The sequence below is a fragment of the Salvelinus namaycush genome, chromosome 30 (assembly GCF_016432855.1).
Source record: "Salvelinus namaycush isolate Seneca chromosome 30, SaNama_1.0, whole genome shotgun sequence".
Classification (NCBI taxonomy): domain Eukaryota; kingdom Metazoa; phylum Chordata; class Actinopteri; order Salmoniformes; family Salmonidae; genus Salvelinus; species Salvelinus namaycush.
The window spans coordinates 14,831,487-14,848,341 of record NC_052336.1 but is presented as its reverse complement, the minus strand read 5'-3'; the positions used below and the strand labels follow the sequence as shown (position 1 = coordinate 14,848,341).

General features: G+C 39.9%; 2 protein-coding genes across 3 annotated transcripts; both read right to left on the bottom strand.

The window, feature by feature from the left end:
* Positions 1-219: 219 nt before the first annotated feature.
* Positions 220-3,480, bottom strand: LOC120024979 (probable ribosome biogenesis protein RLP24). Its single transcript, XM_038969377.1, has 6 exons — positions 3,322-3,480; positions 2,779-2,892; positions 2,591-2,663; positions 1,063-1,126; positions 684-769; positions 220-531 (listed from the first exon to the last, which is right to left on the bottom strand). Exons 1-6 carry the CDS (start codon positions 3,400-3,402, stop codon positions 461-463), a joined length of 489 nt encoding a protein of 162 aa, XP_038825305.1. The 5' UTR covers positions 3,403-3,480; the 3' UTR covers positions 220-460.
* Positions 3,481-3,670: 190 nt separating this feature from the next.
* Positions 3,671-15,828, bottom strand: rab27a (RAB27A, member RAS oncogene family). Of its 2 annotated transcripts, XM_038969773.1 has the most exons (7): positions 15,657-15,828; positions 15,342-15,536; positions 7,813-7,985; positions 7,057-7,142; positions 6,812-6,915; positions 6,561-6,684; positions 3,671-4,664 (listed from the first exon to the last, which is right to left on the bottom strand). In XM_038969773.1, exons 3-7 carry the CDS (start codon positions 7,963-7,965, stop codon positions 4,460-4,462), a joined length of 672 nt encoding a protein of 223 aa, XP_038825701.1. In that variant the 5' UTR covers positions 7,966-7,985; positions 15,342-15,536; positions 15,657-15,828; the 3' UTR covers positions 3,671-4,459. The 2 variants fall into 2 exon arrangements, with proteins under 2 accessions (XP_038825701.1, XP_038825700.1); XM_038969772.1 differs by lacking the exon at positions 15,342-15,536.
* Between the last annotated feature and the right edge of the window lie 1,027 nt (positions 15,829-16,855).

Below are 16,855 nucleotides of genomic sequence, written 5' to 3'. Positions count from 1 at the left end.
ATTTTTTTATGCATTCCTTTCTCATAATTCAGTTCTAAACAATTATCTTGCCATTCAATTCCCTCTGTGCCATGTCTGTACTTGAAGTACTGGAATTCAATAGTTCTCCACCAAAACTCCCAATAAACGCAATTCACTTCAAACACATGTGGCAATGTGCCACATGTGTTTGAAGGTTCATGTGGATGAATAATATCAGGACGAATAACAAAACAAATATTTGTCAGGACACAAGACTTTATTAAATCCAACATATGACAACACTCTCCGAAATGATTTTCAAAGTGTTTAATATTGTGTTAGCACTCCGCAACTGCATTGGGTTGCAGTGCCATGTCTCCTTGTTTCTTCCCAGACTGTTGTCCAGATTTTGGTAAAGGATAGTCTATGGATGTTATGAATAGAGCAGCCAGTGGTTGTTTGTAGGTCTCTATTTCAGCAGAGCCCCAATAAGGACTTGCTAATCGTCACCCATTTCCACATCTTCTTGTAACTTCTGCACCATCTTCTCCTCCAGAACCTTGGCTTTGCCTACACATGGAAAACAAATTGATTAGCAAAATTCTATATTTCATTATGTAAACTCAAAGTGGAATGAATGCCATCACCTAATATAGATAGAGATAGATATACAAACACAATGTAAAATACTAAACAGCAACAAGGGAAATCAGTGAACTCACCTGCATGTGGGGCTTTGATGAGGTGAATGTTCTTCTTCACTTCGCTGATGGCTTCCTCCTTTTCCAAATGCTTGCCCTTCTTCAGTCTGATCAAGAAAGGGATAGAGGAAATATGGAAAAATCTATTTGAAAACAGTGCTTAAAAAGACATATCAGACTCCAATACTTGGCGATACTGGCCTTCTGTTAGCCTAGTTATTTTCCTGTAATACATAGTAATGTTATGAAGCAGGGACTGTGTAATTAAAGTTTGACTCAACCAGATTTTACAGAATACTAATATAATCATTATAAAGTTGGAAGGCCCATGCTTTCCTAGTGTGGCCAACAATTTCAAATTGAACCAGGCTCTTATCGGTGGGAGAAAGCTAGGGCTCACCTGTTGAAGATGAACTGTGCCTGTCGTTTCCGTTTTATTCCTTCCACCTTCCTCATTGCCTCCACTGAAAATAGCAAATTTAGTTGGATTTAACAGATCAACAAAGCTATTATCAAAACCTTAGCAGTTAGCTACATCGGTCTTGATGTTATGCTGTAGAAGTAACATACACACCATCATGGAACATACAGTAACATGTGTCATTTAAATCGCTCTTGCTGCTGGTGATTCTCTGATCCACCTCTACGTAGATGAGACCATTCTGTATACTTCTGGCCCTTCTTTGGACACTTAACTAACCTCCAGACAAGCGTCAATGCCATACAACTCTCCTTCTGTGGCCTCCAACTGCTCTTAAATGCAAACAAAACTAAATGCATGCTCTTCAACCGATCGCTGCCCACACCTACCCACCCGTCCAGCATCATTACTCTGGACAGTTCCGACTTAGAATATGTGGACAACTACAAATACCTAGGTGTCTGGCTAGACTAAACTCTCCTTCCAGACTCACATTAAGCATCTCCAATCCAAAATTAAATCTAGAATCGGCTTTCTATTTCGCAACAAAGCATCCTTCACTCATGCTGCCAAACATACCCTAGTAAAACTGACTATCCTACTGATCCGTGACTTTGGCGATGTCATTTACAAAATAGCCTCCAACACTCTACTCAGCAAATTGGATGTAGTCTATCACAGTACCATCCGTTTTGTCACCAAAGCCCCATATACCACCCACCACTGCGACCTGTATGCTGGCCCTCGCTTCATATCCACTGTCAAACCCACTGGCTCCAGGTCACCTATAAGTCATTGCTAGGTAAAGCCCCGCCTTATCTCAATAATTTCCCCACTATGGCCTATTTATTGCCTCACCCCCCTTATCCTACCTCATTTACACACACTGTATATAGACTTTATTGTATATGTTTGTTTATTCCATGTGTAACTCTGTGTTGTTGTTTGTGTCGCACTGCTTTGCTTTATCTTGGCCAGTTGTAAATGAGAACTTGTTCTCAACTAGCCTACCTGGTTAAATAAAGGTGAAATAAAATGTTTTTTTTTTGTTGTTTTTTTAATGTGCAGAGGGCATGATCTCAATCTGTCATGTGAGAATTGACTTGAATAGAGTATGAAAACAATTGAAAGATGAAAGTGAGGGCAGGGTTGTAATTAGTGAGAACCAAACGGGCCGAAGTAGAGGCACCCATTAGGGGTGTATTCATTACACCCGATTCTGTTGCAAAATGTTTAGTCTGCTGCGAAAGTTCTGTTACAAAAAGTGTTTACTCCAAGCGGAAAACAATTTGCAACGAAAACTAGAATTTATATTCTACAAATTTAGGAAGGTCCTTTCCGGTTTCGTTCCTTTCGTTTGGTTCTTAAACGGTAAACAGTTTCCGTTGCAAGAAGTACTGAAAACAGCCCTGACTTAACCAGTAAGAAACACTAGTTTTCATTGCAAAATGTTTTGCTACGGTTTTCACTAATAAATACACTTCTGAACTGTAGCCATAACAAGTACCTGTCTTGCTCCACAATTCCCTCTGGTATTTGACAGCCACATTCCTGCGCTTCTCAAACTCCAGGGAGTTATCCTGTGTTGGAAATAAATCAGTAAGAGACTCAAGGGCAAATCGTTTATGATGGTTTATCAATCATATCACATTTCACATCATTCTACAACTTGCATGGGTGGACGTGGGAACTCACCACTGTCAATTCCTTGCCAGACGCTTTCCTGAAAGCCTTGGTCCATCTGGTCTTTCTTGGGTTACGCTTCTTTTTGAAGTTTTTGAGGCATTTTGATTTACAAAACCTGAACGTCTGAGAATACATTTTAGTCATTTAATTTATACACAAGGTAGCAGTATCAAGAACTGTTCTATGTCTGGTCATGGAGAGACCCCCTCAATGTACGGGAAACAAGACTACTACAGCTTTAGCAAAGCCAATGTCTCCACTGCTGAGTGAGACAGACTTCACTTGGCAACAATAACAGGCCTGGCTGGTTAAGAAACTGCACTAAAACGTTGAAATATAGCTAAGAGGTAAAAAACGAATAGGTTATCTGGTATAGTTGGGCACCTGGGCTTATACTGTCTTATGTTACGTAGCTACAGACATTTGGAAGAAGAAAAAAAACATCCCAGCTGACAAAACAAGCTAGCTAGTTAGCAGGAAGTTAGAAAATCAACTAGCATATTAGCATAGAAGCCGTCAAAGCAGAAAGGAGGACACAAAAAAAAGTCATACCTTGCAATCGTTCCGCACAAACATCGTACCGTGCCCGGGATACACAGGTCCAGAGCAAAAGTAACATTTTTCAATTCGCATCGTTAGACCACTTGATTATTTATTGCCCATGTGTTATCCGTGGTGGAATGCGAGTGGCAGGATTTTAAAAGGAAGTTACGATGTACTATTTCCGGTAAAGATAATTGTTTTTACTCGTTACAAACTGCCCCCTAGTTGTGTAACTAGATACATTTCTAAACCTTAGCGCTTGGAAATGCAGATGTTTGTTAAAATATTTGCATTACGTTACATATTGACTCTAATAAGATTGTTTCAGAGGTAGCCAAGGTGAGAACTGAGACAGCGCTTTAATAAATAAAATATATTTATTTTATGGAATAAAGGATATGGTTTACATATTTGGCATGAAAACAGTGTTTGACAGAATACAGCAGATTTTAGGCACATTTTAAAATTACGAATGAACAAAATCAGCATTGATTTACATGGAACCTCAAACATTTCTGATAGACCCAATATCCCGACATTGTGATACAAATAAAAACACCCAGCTACTCTGCTACTACAGTGCAGGCCTATACAATAAATCACTCTATTCACTACAGATTGCATGTGCTCAGGACTTTTACATTGTACAAGAATAAATGGAAGTGCATAGTGACAAAAATATCCCGTGTCAAAAAGTTCAATGTAATAAGGATGGGTTTCCTTTTAATTCACAGGGAAGTGTTCTCAACTAATACAACTTTCAGTGGCTTCTCACTTTTATACTGGATCTTAGAAAATAGTTGGTTATAATACACTTTTCTTTTACAATGTAAAATATATAATATTCTCTGAAATGAAAACATAAAAAGGCACTTAATTGACACTGTATGGACAAGTGTAAGGAGAGGCACCCCACCAAATGGCATAATGAAATTAACAAAACATAATGATGCTCTGGTACATTTGGCAGGGGTTAGTAGTTACTTTCAGCTTTGCACGTCATACACACTCCCCCCCACATCTTGCCAAAACGTACTATGACACCATTGATTTACAAATATTACATGCCTTTCATCACATACCATAAAGCCCAGTCGTACCAAAACATCACTGAGGGGATGGTGTAACCATTATCTGTATGTGGACCCTAACAAGCACATTTGCCCTTCTCCTGGGTCTTGGGCTCTGTGATGTCTGTGTGACCACTGTGTCCATTGGATCGCACAGTTCCATCAGGGATCCAGGACTTGTCCACGCAGCGCTCCATCCTCTTCATGATGAGGTCCAGCAGGACATCCACAGCCTGGCTAACAAACTGCCCGTTAGCTGCACTTGTCTCAAAGTAAGGGATTCTGCACGGGAAGGAGAGCAACACATAAGAACATTGACTGATATGTCTCTGAATGAGGCAAACTATCTACCTACAACCTGAATAAGTTTTGATCTAATTGAAAGCTTTACTCTAAGACAGAATCTAGTTCTCAGCAGCTGAAAAGAAATCAAGATTGAAAGAAAATTATTGTTTGGGTGTTTGTTTTTCGTCTTGAAACATGCACTATAGCAGTGAAAGATGCATATTTGAAATAGTAGAGGAGCATGGCTCTCTAAAAACCACATTGGATTTCAGACTGGTGGAGCCATCGGATCACATAATGTTAAAAAATAACGACACTGTAACCAAATCTGACATATGAGTCGTATCTAGTCAACCATGACAACTCAATATGATGTGCATCTGGAAGAGAGACCAGACTCCTCTGTTGAGTTAGGACAGATGGCTACCTGTATGATATTCAGCAATAACATTATGACTGGGCTATGTAAATCTGATTACCCGTCCTAAAACTTTAAATATGCCGTCACTTAGATATTTTCCGTGCACAAGATGGACATTCAGCTCACCATAACATCTTTTTAACATAACATGATCATAACTAAGTACTGGGGGCTCGATTTTTGGCTGGCCTTAAGTGCGTGCAATTGTCAAAACGCACGCTCGTTTGCAATTTAGACCTGTTAAAGCCAGAGCTGTTCTATTTTCAAACCCTAGCGCCAGGATTGGTAATTTACCTGTCGTATGAGCTCGCTTGCGATGAGGTGGGAGGGGTGGCAATATCCAATTGGTGTCCTTAAAAACGTGCCCCAAAGTGGCAATTTCAGTATGCACTGGTGGGGATATTTAAGACCAACCGAAAGCTGGTCGTAGCTAACGCGGTTGGATACGGCATGGATATTGACAACGGAAGCGCAGCCTATCCACCCCTGACGCACAGTGCCCATATGCACATGGAACAAGAGATACGGTCTTTTTTTAGTGTTCCCATATACTTTTTGTATTGATTTGTTGTTCAAAAAAATTCAAGACACGCTCCTCCAAACGTATTTAAACAATTCAGTCCTATTATGCAGTATCAACGGTAGACCTAGGCTATATCTTTCTTATTGAGAATGTGCCTCACACAAACAATACAATTTAAGGCAGACTATTTTTTTTAGGCACGATATCTAAAGGCCTATACTGATTGAAGCCTATTATAACAAGGTTGACTGTCAACACTCAAAATAGAGCAAACACTGGATGTGTTTGTTTTTTTACTCGTGTTATCACTTGTTACTGTAGCCTATGCTATTAAATAAACTATTATCAATCTACAATGGTCTAGGACAGAATATTCCGTGCCCCCAGCCAAATTGGAGTTGATGACAATGCAAAGACCTTCAATAACCTACAGAACTTGAGACTAACACATGCAGCCTTGATTGGCCAGTGAGTGGTCAAGTCCTCCTCCCACCTACAATTTGTTTATTCATAAATTTAAAAAACAACCATTTCGCGCCACCGCCAGCTATTGCGCTCATAATAACAGCTGTGAAAATAGCAAAAATATTAGACACACCCCTCCACCTATAGAGCTACCCCCAGCGCTTATATTTACCATTGCGTTAGGTTTTTTAAAAATAGAGTCCGTAGTCTCTTACGACATGGCGTTTGACCCCAAATATGGTGCATTTGTTAGTTTTAGCAAAACATAGGAGGTCCATATCTAATCCCTTTATATTCACTAAATGTGTAATTTCAGGCCACAAGCAGGATACTTTACATGGATGTGTAAATATTTGCCTTTCCAGAAAGACCAACCTAGCCTAACATTTTGTATTGTTCAAGATTCTCCTGCACAGCCTTGAGTAAACACACATCAGCCACTGCCTTCTTGGCAAATGTTTCAGGGAGGGTTAGTCACACATACCCATACTTCTCTGCCAGCTCACGGGCCTCATCTTCACGGACTGCCCTCTGCTCCAGCAGGTCACACTTGTTGCCACAGAGTACAATGTCTGGATTCTCGCAGTAAGCGTGCATCTGTAATTGACCTAAAAGTGAATAAGCCAGTCATCAGCCCACCAGTCGTGATTGAAAGATAGTGGTTAAGACACTGCACATTTCTTTGGAAGTCAACATGAGATTGTGGTTGTCAGGATCTACATGTAGAGGACTTACTCATCCAATTTCTGACATTAAGGAAACTCTGCTCATTGGTGAGGTCAAACAGGAGGAGGAAGCCCATCGCATCTCGGAAGAAAGCTGTCGTCAAACTCCGAAACCTGACACCACACAAGAAAAAACACCTTGTAAAGAGCTTCATTCAGCTTGAAGAAAGTAAGCAATTGAAAGCTGCCAACAACTACCTGAGAGCCAGTGAGGGCTTGAGCAAGAGTGTCAGTGGGAGATGAGTTTTGGATTACCTCTCCTGCCCCGCCGTGTCCCACAGCTGAACATGAATCCTCTGTCCTCTGCCTGCTGCCCCATCTGGACCATTTGATTTGTATACCTGTCAGACAGAGAGAGAGTTATTATACCCATATAAAGCAGTGTGAGGTCATTCTGGCTATGAGGCCCTAAAAATATACTTTCCTATTGGTCATCCTACATATATTATCTTGCAACCCAAAGTGAACCTAAACATTTAGATGGAAAATGTTTGCCCTGATAATCTCTACAATATACACAGCATGAGTGATTATGCTTAAATGACCCTGGTGTTTGGTTATGTGGTGTGAAGTGTTTATTTTCTAGGAGGGTGCTGCTGAACTCAAGTGATATTAGTCATCCTTTCCTGGTCTGGGAGTTCCTCAGATTGCTGCGACACCCACACATACTGGTACATCTGCAGGTTCATATGTTTCAGACTCATCCCCTACAAAAAAACAGTTCTACCACTACCTTTCACACTGTGAGGAGTAATGCTTTTAAGCTCCTACTTAATTTCCATGGTTAATAGTAAACCTGCACTACAAAAACTTTCACATGGAATAATTGGCCATTTCAAATGTTAACTCTTTCAACCAAGCAGCATACTATCTGGTCATTACGGGTGGTAGGGGAGTACCTGTATGTGAATAATTAAATTCATGGTTTCTCACACACACACACACACACACACACACACACACACACACACACACACGTGACAAATTGTATGACTAGGGCAATCAACTTACCACTCGTTTTTCTCTGAAATCAATGCCCACTGTAGTGATGAATTTGGAGTTAAACTTTTTGTCTGTGTACTGGTAGAGAAAGCTGGTTTTCCCTACTCCAGAATCACCAAGGGCTAGGAATTTGATGAGGTAGTCATAGTCCCCATCAGACATAGTGAGTGCTTATTTCAGACCTGAAAACCAGACAAAGAAACCAAACATTGAAGGAAGCAATTTAAAATCTGTGCACATATCCTGATGCAAATTTAAAACCGAGACTGTAGATAATCATTTGTAAACTAAACTATATATACACACACACACGTATGTGGACACCCCTTCAAATTAGTGGATACAGCTATTTTAGCCACACCTGTTGCTGACAGGTGTATAAAATCGAGCACACCGCCGTGCAATCTCCATAGACAAACATTGGCAGTAGAATAGCCTTAGTGAAGAGCTCAGTGACTTTCAACATGGCAACGTCATAGGATGCCACCTTTCCAACAAGTCAGTTTGTCAAATTTCTGCCCTGCTAGAGCTGCCCTGTTCAACTGTAAGTGCTGTTATTGTGAAGTGGAAACGTCTAGGAGCAAGAATGGCTCAGCCGCGAAGTAGTAGGCCACACAAGCTCAAAGAACGGGACCATAAAAGTAGTCTATCCTCGGTTGTAATGCTCATTACCGAGTTCCAAACTTTCTCTGGAAGCAACGTCGGGAGCTTCATGAAATGGGTTTCCATGGCCGAGCAGCCGCACACAAGCCTAAGATCACCATGCGCAATGCCAAGCATCAGCTAGAGTAGTGTACAGCTCCAAGCCATTGGACTCTGGAGCAGTGAAAACACGTTCTCTGGAGTGATGAATCAAGCTTCACCATCTGGCAGTCTGACAGACGAATCTGGGTTTGGCGGATGCCAGGAGAACACTACCCCAATGCATAGTGCCAATTGTAAAGCTTGGTGGAGGAGGAATAGTGGTCTGGGGCTGTTTTTCATGGTTTGGGCTATGCCTCTTAGTTCTAGTGAAGGGAAATCTTAATGCTACAGCATAAACCCCATCGAACACCTTTTGGATGAATTGGAACGCCGACTGAGCCAGACCTAATCGTCCAACATCAGTGCCTGACCTCACTAATGCTCTTGTGGCTGAAAGGAAGCAAGTCCCTGCAGCAATGTTCCAACATCTAGTGGAAAGCTTTCCGAGGCTGGGGGGGGGGGATGATGGACGAGCACTTTTGGTCATGTAGTGTTTTTCAAATCATGAGCGCATTTTCAGAATGGTTTCTACTACATAATCACAACATAAAACAGTTTCCAGGGCCTTAAAAAGCGCAGATTTTTACACTAGCAGGGTAGAGTGCCTGCGAAACAGTTGACCCGAGGACAACATTTTTAGAGCTATGTTGGAGACAGACACGCCTGTCTGTCTTTTGAGAGCCTAGCCTACTGCTCTCTTCTCATGGTCATGTAAGTATGCTGACACAGTAACAGGAAACACAAATGTTTTATGTGAAAGAAACTACATTCGCCTCTATGCATGTTCAGTAAGGAAATACTCAAACTTAGATCCTGCTATAACCGCATCCGCAGTGAACTTTCACCTGTTTGCTTGGTAAAAGTGGATAATCTCCTATTTGGGGCAACTGTTACAGATTGAAACTCTACATGAGAGGATTAATTGTGGGTAATTTTGCAAATAAGACTAAGAATTAGGCAATTGAACAACAGACTAAAAATTCACAAGAAAAACAAGTTATTCCATAAGAGTTGTCACAATAGAGTTCAAATTGTATTGAGCTGAAATTTTCACTGGCATGATTGGTCCTGGTCCATAAATAGTAAATAAATAAATCAGAATTAATCAATGTGTTTTTGATAGATACAAAATATGTATTACACAAAGCTATAGTGCCATGCATTACTACAGAGTTATTATAGCATAGCTAGAAAGTTGAGGCCTGTGAATGAGAAAGACTGTGGTGGACACAAGATGAACTGAACACAGATATCCATCAAATTATATTCAAGAGAACAAGCTGGATGTGATTCCCACTGAAAGCAGAGTCCATCACATGACCACGGTATGAAAAGGCATTCTTTCACTCTGTCCAGCACTAAAGCCCTCATCCTGAGCAATAAGCTGCTTAAAGTCTGGAGCAAAATCAAGTTCTGTGATGAAAACACTGTGACTGGACTAGTGGTACCCCATCTCCAGCCTCTCTGAGCTGTTCCCAAGTGGGAAATGGAATAGCCAGGCTTACATTCTAAAGGCTTATATATGGGCCGACTTATGTTTCACAGCACAACTGCACAGTACTACCTGCACACACAAATCGATTGACCTCGTCAAGCAAAAAGGACAGTCAACTGTATTATTAAGTAAATGATATGTCTCAAATCTCTTGGTCGCCAGGCAGTTCATGCTGGTATAAGGGTACACCATCTGGCCAGCAGGGACACATTTACAGAGGCTTTCCCCAGAGAAACAGGCCCCCAGGCTTGCGGACAGCCCTGCTCTTTCGAAGGTTAGGATCACTGAGGCGGCACCAGTCGCCTCCAATGGTAATCAGATTAACTGCAGAAGTTCATGTGCAACCAGGCTGCTACAGAGGATGCTAATCATGTAGGCCAAAGGCTTACAGTCTATAGTGAAAGTCTACAGACCCCTTGCACTGTCTTCACATTTAGTTGCCTTAAAATGTTATCTAAAACGCAAGTGTTAATTATTTTTGCAGTTACCTGTATGTTGCCATAAGAGTCGGGCAAAGTTGGTAGAATCTTATTCAAAATTATACACAGCTGTTACGGCTGCCAAAGGGGCTTCCACCAAGCATTAACTCTGGTGTGTTAAGACATAGGCAATCAATAAATATTTTTTACAATTAGGAAAATGTTCTATAAATTTATATTTATAAAAAAAAAATGTGGAAAGATTATGTAGATCTGTAGGGAAAAATGTAATCCTTTTTGGATTTAATTTTAAGGTGGCACAATGTGAATACAGTGCAAGGGGTGTGTAGACTTTCACTAGGCACTGTATCATTGAACTGCCTATCCTTCCCTAAGCTACAGCCTGTAGAGAAAAAACACAAAAAGACTAAATTACATATTTTCATCTAATTATGCTAAATGAGGGCGCTTTAGTTTTTTTTTTGTGAAATAATTTTTGGGATAACAAGTAGCAGGTTTGGTAAAAATAGGTGGCATAGGACAAAGGACAGAGGGCGCTGTTTTCACTTTGGGGGGAAATCGTGCCCAATTTAAACGGCCTCGTACTCAATTCTTGCTCGTACAATATGCATATTATTATTACTACTGGATAGAAAACACTCTAGTTTCTAAAACCGTTTGAATTATATCTGAGAGTAAAACAGAACTCATTTGGCACAAACTTCCTGACCAGGAAGTGGAAAGTCTGAAAACTATGCTCTGTTCTAGGTCCTGCCTATAAATGGGCATGATACGTATTAGTATACATGCACGTCATACACCTTCCCCTAGATGTCAAGAGGCAGTGAGAGAAGAAATGGAGTGTTTATCTTGGTCTGAGTTGGAATAAATCCTCTTGGAATGACGTGTCACCCATTTCCTGTTTTCAGGAAGGCGCGAGAAGGAACCGGGGATTGCCTTCTGAAAAGCTGTCGTTATAGGCGACTACTATCTCCGGCTTTGATTTTATTTGATACATGTGACAATATCATCGTAAAGTATGTTTTTTCAATATAGTTTAATCAGATTATTGAAATTTTTTCGGGAGTTTTGCCGTGTTCCGTTCTCTTCCGTTTGTTGACATGGAGAGATTCGCGCCACTTGGCAAGTGTGCTTGCTAAATCGAGAGGGAAAAAGGCCGTTCTAAATCCAAACAACGATTGTTCTGGACAAAGGACCCCTTGTACAACATTCTGATGAAAGATCAGCAAAAGTAGGACCCATTTTATGATGCTATTTCATATATCTGTCGAACATGTGCTAGTCGTTTGCGCCCAGCTTTTGGGTACTCTCTCGCTATAACTAAGCTGGATGTCGTAATGAAGTTATTTTTAGAATTCTAACACGGCGATTGCATTAAGAACTAGTGTATCTATCATTTCCTATACAACATGTATTTTTTAGTTATGTTTATGAATAGTCATTTGGTCAGAATATGTGTCAGAAAAAGTGTCAGAAAAATATCCGGACGTTGTGGGAAAAAGATGCTACCTTAGCACAATGTATAACCACTGATTTCAGCTCTAAATATGCACATTTTCGAACAAAACATAAGTGTATGTATAACCTGATGTTATAGGACTGTCATCTGATGAAGCTTATCAAGGTTAGTCAAAAATTATATATCTTTTGCTGGTTTGTCACGATCGCTAACTTTTACTACTGGGGAATGGCTTGTGTTTCTGGCTATTGTGGTAAGCTAATATAACGCTATATTGTGTTTTCGCTGTAAAACACTTAAGAAATCGGAAATATTGGCTGGAATCACAAGATGCCTGTCTTTCATTTGCTGTACACCATGTATTTTTCAGAAATGTTTTATGATGAGTATTTAGGTATTTGACGTTGGTGTCTGTAATTATTATGGCTGCTTTCGGTGCAATTTCTGATTGTAGCTGCAATGTAAACTATGATTTATACCTGAAATATGCACATTTTTCGAACAAAACATAGATTTATTGAATAACATGTTATAAGACTGTCATCTGATGAAGTTGTTTGTTGGTTAGTTTGGTTGGTTCTTGGTTAGTTAGGTTGGCTTTGTGCATGCTACCTGTGCTGTGAAAAATGTCTGTCCTTTTTTGTATTTGGTGGTGAGCTAACATAAATATACGTGCTGTTTTCGCTGTAAAACATTTTAAAAATCGGACATGTTGGCTGGATTCACAAGATGTGTACCTTTCATTTGCTGTATTGGACTTGTTAATGTGTGAAAGTTAAATATTTCTAAAAAATATATTTTGAATTTCGCGCTCTGCCTTTTCAGTGGAATGTGGGAGGAGTTCCACTGGCGGAACACCAGAGCAGTACAGGTTAAAAAAATTAAATACATTTTATGAAATGTTTAGTCCTGAGACTAATCTTATCACAGCTTCTACAAGGAAGCCTGAACGGCTGTGATTACGTGTTGCAGATGAGCAGCAAAATAAGGTTGTTTGAGGAAGCCCACTACAGTGACTGCAGTATGAAATATTTTAACAAGGTGTGAAATACAACCTTGCAAGTTAGACATTACAGCATCTTGAGTAGGCCTTCTGCACTTGTTTATGAGTGAAATCACTATGCACTGACTGGCTAGTTCTACCTCACTGCCTGTCACTGATATCAGGTAAATATTAAATTCAGATTCCCTACACATTTGTTCAGGAATTTGCTCATGCGTCACAAATTATTTGATTCACATCGCTGCCCCTGCCCATTTCTAAAACAGAAGATCCAAACTGAGCTCATACACAAACAAGGATCAGCCTTAGTCCTCTTCAAAAAGGTGTTTCAAAGTTATTGTATGTTTACTTTTAAACATAAACTTCAAGTGAAAGTGATTAAAAGAGAAGGCTTTAGGCAAAGCCCTGTTCTCTGGTGGTGCGGATTTCACACTAGTTGGAGGAGGGCACCTCAGATTATGTGCCAGAGCAGTAGAGCTGAAGTACCCACCCTGGGCAGTTGGCCAACTATAATGGCGAACTCCTCGAATGAGGATATGCAGATGACATGAACTTAAACTGCACAAGATGAAGGGTGTTGCAGTACCACAATAATACAGCACTCATCTCAGATGTATTGACAGAATGACTTGCCAATATGCATCTGAAATATCACCAGGTTTCATCATGTTCAGGACTGGAAGCACTATTTTGTAACATTCCGAGTATGAATATGTTGTATATATCTGTAAGTGAAGAGACGTTATTCTGATGATGAGAAATGGTTTACAGATTATGATGGGCGGCAGGTAGCCTAGTGATTAGAGCGTTGGTCCAGTAACTGAAAGGTCGCTAGTTTGAAGACACTTAAGCCTAAATTTTTTCAGGGGCCGCTGGACAATGGTGACCCTGGCCATGACCCCACTCCAAGGGTGTCTCAGGTGGAGTGAGGATATTTAAAAACACATTTCCAATTCACAAATGCGTATTAATATACACTTGTACATGTGTGAAATAGGAAAACAAGTATTTGATTATGGTTATCAGTAGAAACATTTCAAACACACATACCTGCATGCACGCACACAGAGAAGAAAACAATTGATTAGCTGACGCAAACCCTACTTGAAACATAAAACATCTAATAACCCCCAGCTCAGCTGGTCATCATGTAGCTGTCCTGACTGGTCATGTTTTACTCTACCATTGACCCTGTTTAATAACCATATCTCCTAGGTTGTTCACAAGCGCAATTGCTCAAATCTCAGACTAGACAGAGGTCTATCTTTGAATAGCTGACAGGCGTAAAGTAAACTAAAGACAACCTAAAAGTTAATTTAGAATAAATTGGTTTATCATGTTCCGAATGTGTTTAAACCTTGACAAAATAAAAATGTATTAACACAAAGACAAACGTTTTTAGTTAGGTGTCCATTTTGGGTTTGGTCTGAGCTGATGTTTTTTCTGCATGGCATGTCTCCAGCCAAAATGCCAGACTCGTATCCCTAAGATACCATACCAAGATAGTGAGGTAGACAGACACCTGTTGATGTTTCACCAGCCAAATGAATGCAGGTTTATGGATAGATAAACCTAGATAAATGTAGCCAATACAAGGGTTGTAATTATGAGGTCCCATTACACGTTAACAGTTTCGCTCTTCATTGTTGCTTCCACTGGAAAACTATTAAATAAGGTGTGATACATTCAACTCCGATGACGTCACACTTTTTATATTGTAATGCGAAAACCTATTTGACATTGCAAATTGGCATAGACCTGTGTAGCCTATATTAGCCTACTATACCAAAAGGTTATTGCGCTATCAAACAGTGATCAAATAAATGATTAAATTGATACACAAAACACGATAGAGAAAGCCACATGTACCACCAGGAGATACGTCTTACCGTCCTAACTGATGCCAAAACGCTTTACTTAAAACCCTTTCCTTCAGTTAAGTTGCCTCATGGGTGAAATGTTCTTAATAATCATTTCATAATTAATAAACTATTAAGACCGAAATCCGATTTTTTCTATGTCAGACGGTTTTGTTATATATATATATATATATTAATAAATAAGTATTCTGTGATGTATAGAAAGTATAATATTGGGATGCCACCTCAACATTTTATACATTTAAATGCTATATCTGACATGGTACAAGTATCTTATTTTTTTAAAGCCCATAACCATGTGTGTGAGGTGTACATTTGTTTCAAAGTAGATTTGTTTAAGACTACCAAGAAACACTGAGGCTGATTTAGCCCACTGCAGTATAATGGCTAAAACTAAAATTAAATGTAATTTGATAGGAAAATGTTACATCAATTCCCAATGAAAGTGTCGCATTCCTACCCTACTAAGTACAGGCTCCTGTTTTACAATGTAGGTCTATCTAATTTAAGAGTTCACCTCCGAGTTAGAATTCACTCCAAGGCAACTATAAAACCGGACACATCGCATTATGTAAAAACACAAAAAATGTCATTGCAATTTCAGTAGCCTTGGCTTCAAGTAGGCCCAGTAAATGTGAGCAGGAAATAACTTCGTTTCAGCCTCAGCTCAGTGAAAATGCAGGTGGTCGTTATACGATGAAGTAACCCCATCCTGAGAAAAAAAAAATAATATGTTGCAATTATAGCTGTCGATAGAAACAAATCCGCTAAACAGCTCCATATGCCGAGACACATTTATCACGCTAACTTTATTTCGAGAAATTCAACTTACCAGTGTCTGTGCGTCACTTTCTTTCTTGGTGTTTCGTGTAGAAGCGCCCTATCAAAAGCGATGACAATTTGATTTTTAAATTTAAAAAAGAACTCACTAAATAGAGTTTACTAAGTCCTTTCGATCCATTTGTTGCATGAACCCTCTTCACAATCAACGTAACATCACTTCCCGTTCAGTTGAAGTGAGCCAGCCCCTCCCTCTCTCGCCAACCCATAAAAGACCTCGCTCGGAACGGAAAACGACCCTACCCGCTCAGGAGTATTCTTTTGGAACTACACTTTGATCACACCCACAGCTTCATTGCATTTTGGTACACCAGAATTACATTCATTTCCAATGAAACGCTGCGTTTGCCTTGCAACATTGCGTTGCAGAGGCAGTTGCAGTGCATACGTTGGAGTTATCGAACGTATGCGTCAAACTGTATGCGTAAAAGGCTACTTTTGCTGCATACATATCCAGATGATGCTGCATACTATTTTGCGCCATGACACTGTCGGTGTGTTCGAAGTGACACACAGGGTTGGGGAGTAATGCTTCTAACACACCGACAGTGTCATTGCATAAAATTGTACGCAGCATCATCTGGATATGTATGAAACAAAAGTTCAACATTCACCTTCTGCTACCATTTCTGTCAAGCCGTTTACGCATACAGTTTGACGCATACGTTCGATAAATCCAATGTATGCAATTCTGCAGGGCAAACGCAGCGTTTCATTGGAAAATAATGTAATTCTGGTGTACCAAAATGCAATAACTGTAAGGGATCGAAGTAAGGGATTACAAAAACCGCCAACTGTAATCTGTTACCAGCAAAAATATGGTCATCAGATTATAAATAATTTTGAAAAACTAGATGATTACTTCGAGGATTACTTTTAAATTCAGAAAGAACGTTTGTGGAAAAAAACTTGACACCTGTTCTCTCAATGATATTCAAATCAGCATTGAAAAAAAGGAGCACGTTTAAGTTTGTTCCACCTGAGCGAGTCTGACCACAAGTCAGAGATCACTATGATTTTTTTTTTATTTCACCTGTATTTAACCAGGTAGGCCAGTTGAGAACAAGTTCTCATTTACAACTGCGATCTGGCCAAGATAAAGCAAAGCAGTGCGACAAAAACAACAGAGTTACACATGGGAAGAAAAAAAACGTACAGTCAATAACACAAGAGAATAATCTATATACAGTG

Excerpts from the sequence above, each read along its gene's own strand:
- rab27a (XM_038969773.1), bottom strand. The coding sequence starts at position 7,965 with ATGTCTGATGGGGACTATGACTACCTCATCAAATTCCTAGCCCTTGGT. Across the intron at positions 6,916-7,056 it reads GACACGGCGGGGCAGGAGAG|GTTTCGGAGTTTGACGACAG; the intron begins GTAATCCAAAAC and ends GTGTGGTGTCAG. Across the intron at positions 4,665-6,560 it reads GAGCTGGCAGAGAAGTATGG|AATCCCTTACTTTGAGACAA; the intron begins GTATGTGTGACT and ends CTTCCCGTGCAG.
- LOC120024979 (XM_038969377.1), bottom strand. The coding sequence starts at position 3,402 with ATGCGAATTGAAAAATGTTACTTTTGCTCTGGACCTGTGTATCCCGGG. Across the intron at positions 1,127-2,590 it reads GGAATTGTGGAGCAAGACAG|TGGAGGCAATGAGGAAGGTG; the intron begins GTACTTGTTATG and ends TGCTATTTTCAG. Across the intron at positions 770-1,062 it reads GCACAGTTCATCTTCAACAG|ACTGAAGAAGGGCAAGCATT; the intron begins GTGAGCCCTAGC and ends TTTCTTGATCAG.